We start from the raw sequence: 14,066 nt of genomic DNA, 5'->3' as shown, positions 1-14,066 counted from the left end.
GCTTGTCTAAAATGTTATCCGTAGAGAAGCAGGAGACGGTTGTTATGTGCGTCGCGGAGAGACGCGATGTCATTTTGGGCGCGGGGACACTGCAGCGAGACGAGCCTGATGCGTGGATTCGCCGTCAACTCATTCCTGTTTGCTATATTATCGCTGGCCAAGTTGACTATTCACGGCAAGCCAAAACGAACCTCAATGCCACCGGGAAATGTCCCGGTGCTCCCGACGGCCAGCCGCCATTGTTTAGAATGCTGAAACCATTTAGTGCGCCCTGTCTGACTTTTGACGATAGTTCTGCAGCCTCTGCCACTCTTTTGGTGGGGTGCTGGTGAAGCACGCCTCTTTTTCATGCAGTGCGCCAGAGCAGTTATTCCACTTTCGAGAGGAATTGTAATGAATATTAATACATGTTAATTGCATGCAAATAAAGGTTGCTTCGCTACCACACCCACAACTGAAAAAAAAAATGGTATCGGGATCGCAGGTGGAGGACTTCTGTGAGAGGCCGCTGTTATGCCTGATTTCGACCCCAAACCAACGAGGAAGTCTGCTCCAGCGTTGAGTGGTTACATGAAACCAATGTGTATGTCAAGCAAAGCTCTTAACCGTGCCAGGGCCGCTCAACATTTATATTCATTTCGACTCGCCCTAAATTTGGCGTCTAAACTGTCCGCAAGATATCTAAGGAGAGGCAGCAGAGAGAAAAGCGCTCTCTCGTTTATGCGACTGACTTTCATCTGTCATCAGCTCACTGTTGTAAAGCGGTTACTCTGCAGGATCTTTCCTTGGACCCTGGCTATGGGCATTGGGTAGTAAAACATATTGGTATTAACGGTCAGTTGAAAAGGACATGATGCAGGCCAAACATTTTTTATTTTTTTACAGACAATTTGTCCTTCACTGAGACAGTCCATGACAGACAAGATAAAGCATCATATTTATTGCTCTGCAACATTCTCAAAATAATAAAGTTGTGTATAAAAATACATTATTAAGCCATCCCCTTGCCACTGTACATGCACTCTATAAATTAAAGTTTCCAATATCGTAATTAGATTCCAAATACATGATAGATCACCATATCGAGATCATCACATCAGTCTGTGTGGTTCGGTTACCACGCTGATGAAACATCAGCGCACATACTTTACCATAATAATAATATATTTTTGTCTGCTATATTCACAGAGAGGATAGGGTAAAAAATGGATGGCTGGAAAGGACAGTTGGAGTAGGGTTATACACACCACTGATTATCACATCTTTAACATGTCTCCCACATGAAATATGCCTGTACATTCATGAAGGGGTGGTGATTTCTGTTAGCAAAAAGGCACCATAACTAAAATATGAAATCTCATCCTGAATTTAAAATGTTACTCTACATTTTGAACTACTGCATAGAAAATGTAATTCTTGAAGTAAGGTTACGGGGACAAATCATCCAAAAACAGTTCAGATTGTGGTTCCATTTTACATAGTGACGACATATGACTTTCATCCAGCCCTTGATTTCAAAAACAATATTTTATTAGAATGAGAACTGTTCTGTGGGTTACCCGTGGTTTCCAGGCTAGTTGTGAGGTCTCAGACATAGAATCATCTCTAGAGGACCAATCTGTACTTTGTCCAAATGAGATAGAAATGGAAAACTTCATAAATATGCTGCTTATAAATCAGGAATATTGCGCAAAAAATGACATCCCTTTGCAGAGGGCTTAAATGCAGAGGGTGACTAGTAAATCGTATGTACATTTTTATTAGTATTTGTATTTAACTTGGCAAGTCAGTTAAGAACAAATTCTTATTTACAATGGCGCCCTACACCGGCCAAACCCGGACGACGCTGGGCCAATTGGGCACCGCCCTATGGGACTCCCAATCATGGCCGGTTGTGATACAGTTGTGTAAAAGCAAAACTAAATGTAGAACGCAATGCGATGAGGGAAAAAAACAAGATCTCTTTCACAATATAAGCTTATATCCATGGTTGGGAACCTGAACGTCTGGTTAGACTTTTCCCACAAGGCCCTCTGCTGCCGTCCGTCCACTGAAGATGACATCATTGACCGAGACGCCATCATAAGAGGACCCAGCCAGACTAAGTGGTAGATTGTGGTCTCTGATGTATTGTCTCATATTTTCTGTTGATAGAAAAAACAAGCCCAAATCAACAGATACACGGTAGATAGGTATATTATAAAAATTATACATTTTTTTCAGTACAGGGCACAGATATAAGACAGAACACACAATCAGATACCCAGCACAATAGAAAAAGTCAAATCTATTAAATGAAGACTGTCCCCGTCTTACCAAGTCGTTTCCAGTGTCCAAGGTAATATTGAGGAATGCAGTCCTAGAGGAGATAAATTGCATATTAAGACAATTATTTAGCTGTCCTGATCCCAGACCTGTATGAGCTAAAGCCATCGCTTAACTATCATCGTAATGCCAAGGAGTTGGCTAAGCACATACAGACCTGGAACCAGCCTACAAATGGTGGAGGACGTTAAAACTAAGAGTGACTGGACAGGAAAGCAGGCACTCAGATCACATTTATGGAAGATAGCACTGAATGATGAATCCATCCTGTCAACAAATGTAAAAAAAATAGGACATTTGTTCCCCTACAGTGTCAGTTCGGAAGTGATTATCGCGTCGTCTATCTATGCAGACCATACCATTCAAATTGAACTATTTGTCTTGCTCAAAACTTCCTGCTATCTCTGCTGCCTGGTTGTTGGTTGACATGGGAGCGCAGAGATAACACAAATGGAAAATGATTTGTTGGTGCTGATGAAATAAATGACAAGAACGTCTGAGCATACAACAGGGGGAATGACATGGTGCAAGGGAAACATCACGATTTGAGCTAGAAACCGGGAGATGCAGCACTATGAATACTGATGTAGCTGACTTAGGGTAGTGTGTGTCTGTGAAGATGTGTGTGTAGGAAAAGGGGAAGAGGATCTAACATCCCAGTCCCTCTCTCCATCCTGCCTATCCAGTTCCATAGAGGGAATGGGGAGAAAGACCAACACAGAAACAGAGGAGCCATCCATCCGGTGAGATGGTGATCATCAACAGGCTTGTTGATCTGTTTTCTCCAGTCTTGCTCCCCTGGAACATTGATAAGTTATGACATAGTGGAGCTCAACTGAATACATCATTGGTTGGTTTGAATACTAACTGAATACAGGGCCCAATGAGGACCTCTGGTGACACAGTGGTTAAAGAATGAAATTGAACAAGATGCTTTTCATTCAAGTCTCTTGAAACACAAATGAAGACATGTGAAACAGTTCGCTCAAACGTCTTACCTTGAGCAGTGCAACGACGCTCCAGATAGGTAGTGTGGTAACGCCCAGGTGTGATGTCACCGCCTGGGTGGCCCTGTCCAGGAGGAGCTGCTCGGTCACTTCCTCTGAATTCCCAAACACTTCCTGGAACCAGGCCCCGCCCATCATCACCTAGGGAACACAGACAGTACACAGTAAGGCCATGACACCAACCATTTAGAGCAGGGTTTCCCAAACTCTGTCCAACATTTTGGTTGTTGCCCTAGCACTACACAGCAGATTCAAATAATCAAAGCTTGATATTTTTTTTAAGTAAAAAAAAAAAAAAAAAACAGCTGTGTACTGCTAGGGAAAAAACCAAAGCGTACACCCAGGGGAGGCACCATGACTGAGTTTAGGAAACCCTGATTTAGAGAACTGTCTGTCTGCCAGCCAGCCAGTTAAATAATAAATTAATCATCAAACATCCTTTGTCCTAAAGGACCTATAAGACCGTTGCTGAAGAAATAGAACAAAACTCATTAAAAAAAAGGAAACGTCCCTTTTTCAGGACCCTGTCTTTCAAAGATAATTCGTAAAATCCAAATAACTTCACAGATCTTCATTGTAAAGGGTTTAAACATTGTTTCCCATGTTTGTTCAATGAACCATAAACATTTAATGAACATGCACCTGTGGAACGGTCGTTAAGACAGTAACAGCTTACAGACAGTAGGCAATTAAGGCCTTTCTACTGACTCTGAAAAACACCAAAAGAAAGATGCCCAGGGTCCCTGCTCATCTGTGTGAGCGTGCCTTAGGCATGCTGCAAGGAGGCATGAGGACTGCAGATGTGGCCAGGGCAATAAATTGCAATATCTGTACTGTGAGACGCCTAAGACAGCGCTACTGGGAGACAGAACGGACAGCTGATCGTCCTCGCAGTGACAGACCACGTGTAACAACACCTGCATAGGATCGATACATCCGAAAATCACACCTGCGGGCATCCTCCTCCCTCATATGGTACCCTTCCTGCAGGCTCAGCCTGACATGACCCTCCAGCATGACAATGCCACCAGCCATACTGCTCGTTCTGTGTATGATTTGCCATGGCCAGCAAAGAGCCCGGATCTCAATCCCATTAAGCAAGTCTGGGACCTGTTGGATCGGAGGGTGAGGGCTAGGGCCATTTCCCCCAGAAATGTCCGGGAACTTGCAGGTGCCTTGGTGGAAGAGTGAGGGAACATCTCACAGCAATAACTGGCAAATCTGGTGCTGTCTATGAGGAGGAGATGCACGGTGGCCCGTTCCTGTAGGTTCATGCTCTACAACATCCGCAGAGTACGACCCTGCCTCACACAGGAAGCGGCGCAGGTCCTAATCCAGGCACTTGTCATCTCCCGTCTGGATTACTGCAACTCGCTGTTGGCTGGGCTCCCTGCCTGTGCCATTAAACCCCTACAACTCATCCAGAACGCCGCAGCCCATCTGGTGTTCAACCTTCCCAAGTTCTCTCACGTCACCCCGCTCCTCCGCTCTCTCCACTGGCTTCCAGTTGAAGCTCGCATCCGCTACAAGACCATGGTGCTTGCCTACGGAGCTGTGAGGGGAACGGCACCTCAGTACCTCCAGGCTCTGATCAGGCCCTACACCCAAACAAGGGCACAGCGTTCATCCACCTCTGGCCTGCTCGCCTCCCTACCACTGAGGAAGTCCAGTTCCCGCTCAGCCCAGTCAAAACTGTTCGCTGCTCTGGCCCCCCAATGGTGGAACAAACTCCCTCACGACGCCAGGACAGCGGAGTCAATCACCACCTTCCGGAGACACCTGAAACCCCACCTCTTTAAGGAATACCTAGGATAGGATAAAGTAATCCTTCTCACCCCCCCTTAAAAGACCTAGATGCACTATTGTAAAGTGGCTGTTCCACTGGATGTCATAAGGTGAAAGCACCAATTTGTAAGTCGCTCTGGATAAGAGCGTCTGCTAAATGACTTAAATGTAAATGTAAATGCACTGCAGTACTTAATGCAGCTGGTGGCCACACCAGATACTGAATGTTACTTTTGATTTTGACCCCCCCCTTTGTTCAGGGACACATTATTCAATTTCTGTTAGTCACGTGTCTGTGGAACTTGTTCAGTTTATGTCTCAGTTGTTGAATCTTGTTATGTTCATACAAATATTTACACATGTTAAGTTTGCTGAAAATAAACACAGTTGACAGTGAGAGGAAGTTTCTTTTTTTTTTTTGCAGAGTTTGCATTCCACAACAGCCTAGTTCAGGGCTACTGAGACGTAGTCCCACGGATGGCTGCACCGTATTTGCCTTGGCAGCAGCTTGTCTGTTTGCATACATGTCTAGAGAAACAGGCATCTGCCCAGTAAACAAATAATGTCTTAAGGCAGCGAGGAGGAACATCAATAAGTGACATTTGTTGTAGAAGTCAAGTCACATGGCACCAGAGGCTATTTGCAGTTAGTTATATGTCTTCCACACCAGGGTATTCCAAACAGAAAACTCCTACCACCACCACCTCCTTGTGACATGACCCCATAAGCCTGACTGAGGCTGGACTGTGTTTGTAAGTGACTTGGAGATCTGTCATCCTGTTGTCTAAAGCATGTATAATTTACGCTGAGCGGAACACTGTATATATTGATGGGTTCTACTGTAGTTTATACATGGAAGGTTGGTCCCTGCCATGCTGTGCATTATTAACATAGGAAAGCATTCTTGCACGGCCTATAACACACACATTATGTAATTGTTTGTGTATGAGAGAGAGAATATAGTACATATATATTGTGTGTCTCTTACTGTTAGTCTGGTGGTGGGTCCTCCAGTGCGGTTGTGCTGGGGGAAGGGAACAGAGTCATAGACCACCCCTAGGAGACCTCTGTCTTCTGAGGATGGCACCAGGTGGCCAAAGCCCTGAGGCCACACAAAAAAAACACTCACATTAGATACACACATTCTGAAACACACACATATCCATAGAAAATAACAAAGAATCTTCAAAAAAAAATTGCTTCATTGTTCTCACCGTGACAGGCAGGACGGAACCCTCGTACTCCAGGTTTACCACGGCAACGGTTACTGTGGCGATCTCACGTAGCTGCTGTGACAGGGGCTGTGCAGCAGTGAGAAGTGCTGAGGCCAGAGCTAAAACACACAAGCACAACTGAAGACCAAAACCACACAGGCTTCCAGGTCCACAGGCAGAACGGCAGGGACTGAATTTAAGAATCACTGTGTGAAGTTAAAAGATTTAGGCTCAGTGATCAAGTTTAGTAAAAGTTAATTTACCTTTTGCTGGTAGAGCAGCAATGATATGATCAGCTTTGATGGTGCCGTCCTCCAGTTGAATCTGTGTTAAAAAAATCAATTGCACAGAGATCAGTTGATTCATTTACTGGATTTAATGAACCTAAAAATACACATACCACAACTCCAGTGCAATGGCAGTACACATACATGTGTCCCAACCCCCAGATGTCCAGCAGTCTCACCTCCCAGCCGGTGCCATTAGTACTTAGCCCCATCACAGGGGTGTCTTTGTGCACCTCTACACGTCCCCCATTCCTCATCCTCTCCTCCAGGGCTTCTGGAAGGTTCTGTAAGCCCCTCTTCAGTGACCACTGGGCCCAGTTCTCCTGAGCAGCCCTCTTGGTCAGGGTAGAGGGGGGTACGTCTGGTCCAGGGCCTGGGGGGACAGTCACACTTGTTATTCATCTACTCAATTAGACAGGTCAGCAATATGACTATTATGGGGACATTTAAGATTCAGAATTCCTATGTAGCTTCGGTGTGATGGCAGACTCTCTCACCTGGGCCCAGCAACATTCCCAGGATGATGGAACCTCTGGCCTTCTCTGCGTTGTAGAGTGGCGGGAGACAAGAGCGCACACTCAGCTTCCTGCAGTCCCCTGCAAACACTCCCCTGCACAGGCTGTCGATGGCAATGTCTGCAAGCTGCAGAGAGAGAAGAGGAGAATACTGTCACTCTGAACTGATGTGGAAGTTGTGTGGACATCATGCAGGGAATTGTTTTTAATGCCATCTCACCTCAGTGCCCAGCCTTCTCGACACGAAGGAATGAACAGACTCATCCTCCTCCTTTCCTCTGCTGATCAGTATCTCCTTCAGTACGCTCTGGACCAGAGGACGAGAGAACGGAGGGACTGTACGCACTACTCCACTGGATGGAGGGAGGCAGAGGGTGACTTGGATAGACAGACTACCTACAGTTGATTCAATTCACCATGTTGTGAATGCATGAACATAGCTGTTTGTGTCTAACGTGGTACTATTTTATCATTCATTCTTACCCCCCCTTACCCTAAGCCAGAAGGCATCTTGTGTAGCTGGCCTCCCACATAGAGGTAACGGTTCTTAGAGGCCACGTGATCATAGGTGACTGGGAGGACCTCGCTCTCCAGCCCCAACTCTTCCACCTGTAGAAAACAGACTTAGATTTCGACCTACTATCAATCACACACACACACACACACACATTACAGTGCATACCATGTTGAGTGTGTTTCGTCCCACGGCTCCTGCAGGTCGTATCCCTCTGGGTCCATGTTCAAACACAGCTCCATCCTCCCTACGAGTTGAACGTAGCCAGCCTCCGAACCGTCCATCCCCCTCCAGCAGCACTATCTACACAGACAGACAGGGAGAGATATTAATCTAATGGTGTACCTGTGCAGGGCCTAGTGGGCATCTCAATAGTGTAATAACAGCTTAATTACATTATGTTTGGACTTACAGTAGAGATGTAGTCTACCTGCAGCATATGTGGAGATAGTTGTGGTAATGATATTTACCTTGGAGACCTGGTGGCTCTTGCTGAGGTGGAAGCAGGCTGACAGGCCCCCGATCCCCCCTCCCAGGACAGCCACCGTCTTCTGCATTCAGCCCTAGGATGCCCAGCTCTGTGCAATGGGACAGAACAGGGCTGTAATGTTTATTCTGTACCACACAAATCCCTCAAGCATCCATGTGTAAATGGCATTAAGAGCAACTGAGCAAGCCAAGTAATGTTAATAGAAACTTCAGTGAAGTGACCAAGCTTGGCTTCGGTTAAAGTGGGGGGAAACAAGGACAGCTGCACACTGTCAGACCAGTAACTATCAAAGGCCTGGCCAAGCCTACTTGACCCCATGATGAAGTGTTTTTGAAGATGAGCTTCCCCTCGGGGTGAAGCAGTGACAAGGGTTTGTGGAATTCAGCTCTGACTACATCGATTTGCTCAAGGTCAATACTTCTAAAAAGTCATTGTTAAACACTTACCTTGTACCTATGTTTGTCCTCTGTAGTTGCGTGCCTGTTTGCTGAATTCCATACTTTGTAATACAACGTTCGTCAAATACAACCACCGACCATTTCCTCATTTCTGTTGCTCTAAAATGTGCCAATTGAATCTCAGATTAGGCAGGGTAATGTACGTTTTTGAGCAATAGAAAAGTTGAAATGGTTGTATTTGACCAACGTTTTGTTAAAAAGCATGGACAAAGAAAGGCACGCAACTACAGAAGACAAACATAGGTACACAGAAAGTGTTTCATAATTGACATGTTTTTTAAAGTATTGACCTTGGGTGAATCGATGTAGTCAGAGACTGACTTCCACAAAGCCTGGTCCCTGCTCAACTCCGTGGGTGGAGATAATCAGAAACTTCCTTCACCACAGAGTTGAGTTTAGTTAGCTACAAGGGCCCATTACTAAAACAATATGACGGTGTCTCTCACTCATCAAACAGATAACTGACTCAGAGAGTTGTAGCCCATGTCTCCCACTAATCTTGAGTGGAGAAGGAGGATTGGGTCTGGGTGGTGGCCCCTGATAAGATGATGACAGCCCCTTTCAAACGGCTTGCTGTCTGGAGACTCAGAGACAAGAGAAATGTACTTTCTTGAAACAAATACTTTCTGTACAGTCAGTGACAGTTTTCAATCTGATCCAGTTGAGCAGTAGCTGGATCCAGTCTAGCAGTAGCTGGATCCAGTTGAGCAGTAGCTGGATCCAGTCTAGCAGTAGCTGGATACAGCAATAGTCTATATACAGCTAGCTTGAAGATGATCTTGTGTTACTTTTTATTATTTTTTACTTTAGTTTATTTGGTCAATATTTTCTTAACTCTTCTAGAACTGCACTGTTGGTTAAGTGCTTGTAAAGCATTTCACGTTAAGGTCTACACGTTGTATTCGGCGCATGTGACAAATAAAGTTTGATTTGCTAGCTAATAACTAGTTTGATAAGTAAGGCCAGTGAACGTGCAAAGGTATGATGCCAAATTACACTAGGGGCCAAAGGCAGTCATTCGGTTGTGTGCAGTTTTACTGTAAATTACAATACACCGGCAACATATCAGATGGAACAAAGTAACGTTCGTTTTGAAGGAGTCTTCGCTCACAACACCTGTTCTCAGGAGTTACCCAATGCATTCAAAATAACCGTAAACGTTGTTAGCCGGTTAGCATGCAACACAACTGGGAAAAAGGTGTAGCATACGTTGCAAAGGAAGGCACAACTTCACGAAAGGTAAACAGACATATGGATATGCTTATTGGAATAAATGTAAAAATGTCTAGAATTTACCTTTTGCGGTCTAAAGTTGGAGTCACGACTCATATGAACCTCCGTGACATACCATTGACAGCGGACTTCGTCGTTGCTGCTTTGAACAACCAATTACAATCACCAATTTCGTCTTCTTTGCTGGAAATCCTTTGCTTGTTCTTTCTGTATGGTTGCCATCTGGTGTACGGGAAAGCAATTACAACATGGCTTTCTTTTATTGCTATGTGGAGTTCATAATCATTCAAAAATTCAATGACTCATTTGCACCGGTATTTGTATTTAGTGTTTTAAAATGTTATTTTATCAACCATTAATGACCCATAACTTCAAACTAGATACAACTTCCCCATACAATGTTTATTATCGACCTTCATCAACCTGGCCAAGGCTTTCGACTCTATCACCGTATTATTATCGGCAGACTCAACAGCCTTGGTTTCTCTAATGAATGCCTCGCCTGGTTCACTAACCAGTGTTGCCAATTTAGCAACTTTGTCACTATATTTAGCGAGTATTCAGACCCCTCTAGTGACAATTTTTTTTTTTATTGACTAGCGACAAATCTAGCAACTTCTTCTGGTGTTATTGGAGACTTATGGAGACTCTGACGTGAAAGCATGTATCGTTCTTACTCTTCTCAACAAGCAGCGGGTGCTGCCGTGGGCCCCACCCGGGTCTGTTGATAAAAGGATATTAGAAGGGTGAGCCGGTTAAGGATCGATTCAGACCAGGTGTTAAAATTGTACGACAAGCGACAGTTTATTTCAGAAGGAGAATATCTGGTACACGTAAATACGGCTCTTCCGTTAGTTCGTGTTGGAACAGCAGGCAGAGAGCGCATAAACAGTCAGCACAGCCCTTATATACGTCACGGGAAGTAGGTTGACTCTAGGAAGATCGGATCTCCGGATTGGTTCAGCTGGTTGTAGTCTGTAGTCTTCCGCCATTGGCTCAGTTGTCTGTCCGTCATCGTAGAATCTTCTTCGGGCACACAGTGTTCGGTTACAAAGGAGATTATGTGTGTAATGTGGGAGCTATCCTGTAGGGGACCCCACAGGCTTTACTGTGAGTTGTAGCCATTTAATTCGCAGTAAGTTAGTCACCTGCATACGAAATAACAATTCCTTACAGGTCCCAAAGTACTCCCAAAGTACTCACACCCGGCCCAGTCCTCGCGCAGCAGTCCCTCCCAGCTGCAGTCAGAGCAGATGTTCACCAAATGATTTGCGCATGCGGGAAGCCACCGCTGGCTGATCCCGCCCTTGGCTTACATTCAGGGCAGGTTGTAAATATAAAATGTTCTTTGTCTAAAATAAATCACTGCACAAAGATAAATCACTGTATTTGACTCACATAGCCTCAGTCACTTACTCACCTTGTCCACTGTGTGTGTGCCTCTCTGTGACATAAGTTAAACATCTAGCTGGCTAGCTCATCATGTCTCAGTCTAAACTGTACACTCAAAAATACAGAAAGGAGTGGGAATCAAACTCTGAATTCAAAGGCTGGTTGAAGCCATTTATTGGAGATGATAAATGGGCATACTGCCTGTAACCCAAACCGGCTGCGCGCGTGCGCATACATTTACTTTGTCCCCCTACACCAAACGCGATCACCACACGCAGGTTAAAATATCAAAACAAATTCTGAACCAATGAAATTCATTTGGGGACAGGTCGAAAAGCATTAAACATGTATGGCGATTTAGCTAGTTAGCTTGCACTTGCGAGCTAATTTGTCCTATTTAGCTAGCTTGCTGTTGCTAGCTAATTTGTCCTGGGATATAAACATTGAGTTGTTATTTTACCTGAAATGCACAAGGTCCTATACTCCAACAATTAATCCACACAGAACAGCCAACCAAATCGTTTCTAGTCATCTCTCCTCCTTCCAGACTTTTTAAATCTTTGATCTTATATGGTGATGGCATCTATACTTTCATAGTATTACCACGACAACCGGCAAAACAGTTTGTCTTTCAATCACCCACGTGGGTATAACCAATGAGGAGATGGGAGAGGCAGGACTTTGTTAAGGGATTTTTTTTAATCAATAATGACTAATTATGTATACATTTCAATCAGGACTGACTAATCAGAATACTATTATGTTAGTGTATAGATGTATGAATTTTATTTTAATCCTAGTACTGAATATAATGTGTCTAATTATAATCAAGAATTAGAACAATGACTGTCTGTTCCTTGGTAGAAACGAATTGACATATCGTCAGACTGGCTAGAATGCTTATCTACACAGGGAGGCCTTGGCCTAGTCATAAATTATCTAAACTAGTGAAGGATGAGGTAGGAAGGCTTGAGAACTATATTGCCATTGTACCGGAGTGGAGGAGGGACGGGACAGTTTGAAACCTAATGACGTCATTTTCAATTTATAACCTGTTGTAAATTGTATCATGTTCAGTACTCTCGAGAATAAACGCTAGTGCTTGATTTTGAGACTGGTCTCCACCCATTGTCTGCAAATAAGTTTCTTACAAATCCTTAGAAATGGGCTGAGTGTATTAATTTAATTGGGTAATAAACATATAGGAATTTAATTCCTCTAACAATTGGTCCTTCGAACGCCGGGTCTAAATAACTGTTTCTGCCATCTGAAGGTCGTACGCTGAAAATCATGCACGGGCGGGTCTAGTCCCGTTATTTTAAGACCTGGCCTCTGAATTGAGGTTAAAGAACAGGCTGGTACACACACCAGACTGACAGGGACGGTGACCTGAACCAACGAATATTGCTTTTCCCAGTCGGCGACAAGGTCAATAGCCTATATTCTCGATTCTGGGGGGAATGATTTAAGTTATCTTTGATTTGATGTTCTAAAATGTTTAGAATTTATAATTAATAGCTGTACTATTCCAAACAGATCCACAGGGTGTTGTATGACCAATATACACTGGGTTCTGTATGACCCATGTACACTGGCAGGTCTGAAATGACCTCAGGTAAAGTGCACTACCATAAATAAAATAAACTTAATCATGAGAGGCATATCCGCCCGAGATTAAGAGGGGATATTTAAATAGGTGCTGGGAGATAGGACGGTGATCTTGTGCAAAAAGGATAACCCATAGGATTAAGAGGGGATATTAACTAGGCTTGGGGAGACAGGAAGGGAATTCTATGCATACCAGATAACTTGAATAGTCAATTGGGAGAATTGACCGTCGTTTCGATTCAACAAACAGTACTGAAATAAAGTCCAAATAAGGAGGAGGGAAGCCAAAATCTAGAGGAATGGGATAAAGGCCAAATCTATAGACAAGAGGGTCCAGGAGAGAAGGAAACCTAAAATAGTGGCGTGAGATAGGAGATATTAGTGTACTTTAAAAGCCCTCCGACACAACGTGAAATAAGATGTTAATTAGGGATTTACGACCCCTGGGCTTATAGTTGTATATGTAAGACCTAATATCTGATCGACAGTCAAAGCTATTGATAAGGTTTCCAAAAAGGAGAAAACACAAATAGAAATCCATACACATAGATTGTAATCATTAAAGAGGCACACACATAGTCAGGCAGTAGAACAACCATAGTGACTAGGTAATGGTAAACAGCACATACATAGATCATAGAAATATATACACATAGATAGTGATAAATTCCATAGCTACTAGGAGCAGCAAGGATTTATTAAACATGAGTAGTAAATCCTCAGAGGAGGTCCCGAAATTAACGGGAGATGAGAAATATATGCAGGAAGAAGATGAGAGGAACACCTATTTTAGCCAGACATGGAGGAGTAAGTACGAATTTGATGAACGTTTAAATAAAGAAAAACTGGAATCAATGATTAAACAAATAAATAGGGTTAGTGGAGACAAGGCAGATAAACAAAGGCAGAGGGGCTAAATATAGCTAGGAAATGGTTAGCCGAGGCGAGGAAGAGAGCTGAGTACAAAGGGAAATGAAGAGAGGCGCCCAAAGTCTGACTCAGACAAAGACGATGATGAACCCTGAATAGAAACGGATACTGCTAAAATAGTCAGGAAGGACTAAATTAGGACTATTTTCTGGGAATTCTCGGTGCCGGAGTTTGCGACTACAGAAAATTATAATAATATGGTCATTGGCGGGGAGTTTCTGTCATTTCAAATAGTGTTGGTGGTTCAGTGGTTAAATAGCTGCCTTTCAAACTTGAGATATGAGTTTGCTTCCCGGTAAATTCTTTTG

General features: G+C 43.8%; 1 protein-coding gene across 5 annotated transcripts; it reads right to left on the bottom strand.

Annotated features, from left to right (window-relative positions):
* Positions 1-854: 854 nt before the first annotated feature.
* On the bottom strand, positions 855-10,050 carry LOC115140896 (protoporphyrinogen oxidase-like). Of its 5 annotated transcripts, none has more exons than XM_029679349.2 (13): positions 9,892-10,050; positions 8,118-8,225; positions 7,816-7,950; positions 7,627-7,742; positions 7,354-7,486; positions 7,116-7,260; positions 6,798-6,991; positions 6,595-6,655; positions 6,332-6,450; positions 6,106-6,219; positions 3,324-3,473; positions 2,317-2,359; positions 855-2,144 (listed from the first exon to the last, which is right to left on the bottom strand). In XM_029679349.2, the coding sequence occupies exons 2-13, from the start codon at positions 8,202-8,204 to the stop codon at positions 2,011-2,013; spliced, it is 1,431 nt and encodes a 476-aa protein (XP_029535209.1). In that variant the 5' UTR covers positions 8,205-8,225; positions 9,892-10,050; the 3' UTR covers positions 855-2,010. The 5 variants fall into 5 exon arrangements, 3 of the variants coding, with proteins under 3 accessions (XP_029535209.1, XP_064884068.1, XP_064884069.1); XR_010465762.1 differs by lacking the exon at positions 855-2,144 and adding an exon at positions 2,483-3,123; XR_010465763.1 differs by lacking the exon at positions 855-2,144 and adding an exon at positions 2,483-2,592.
* Positions 10,051-14,066: the final 4,016 nt, after the last annotated feature.

Source organism: Oncorhynchus nerka, linkage group LG14 (genome assembly GCF_034236695.1).
Source record: "Oncorhynchus nerka isolate Pitt River linkage group LG14, Oner_Uvic_2.0, whole genome shotgun sequence".
Lineage (NCBI taxonomy): Eukaryota > Metazoa > Chordata > Actinopteri > Salmoniformes > Salmonidae > Oncorhynchus > Oncorhynchus nerka.
Note: the sequence above shows the minus strand (reverse complement) of the source record. Positions and strands in the feature narration are given on the sequence as shown.

Bases quoted from the DNA above. Each gene is read 5' to 3' on its own strand.
- LOC115140896 (XM_029679349.2), bottom strand. From the start codon at position 8,204: ATGCAGAAGACGGTGGCTGTCCTGGGAGGGGGGATCGGGGGCCTGTCA. The intron at 7,261-7,353 runs GTGAGATGGCAT...CTCTCTCTGCAG, and splicing joins CGAGAAGGCTGGGCACTGAG to CTTGCAGACATTGCCATCGA. The intron at 6,220-6,331 runs GTGAGAACAATG...GTGTGGCCTCAG, and splicing joins GTTCCGTCCTGCCTGTCACG to GGCTTTGGCCACCTGGTGCC.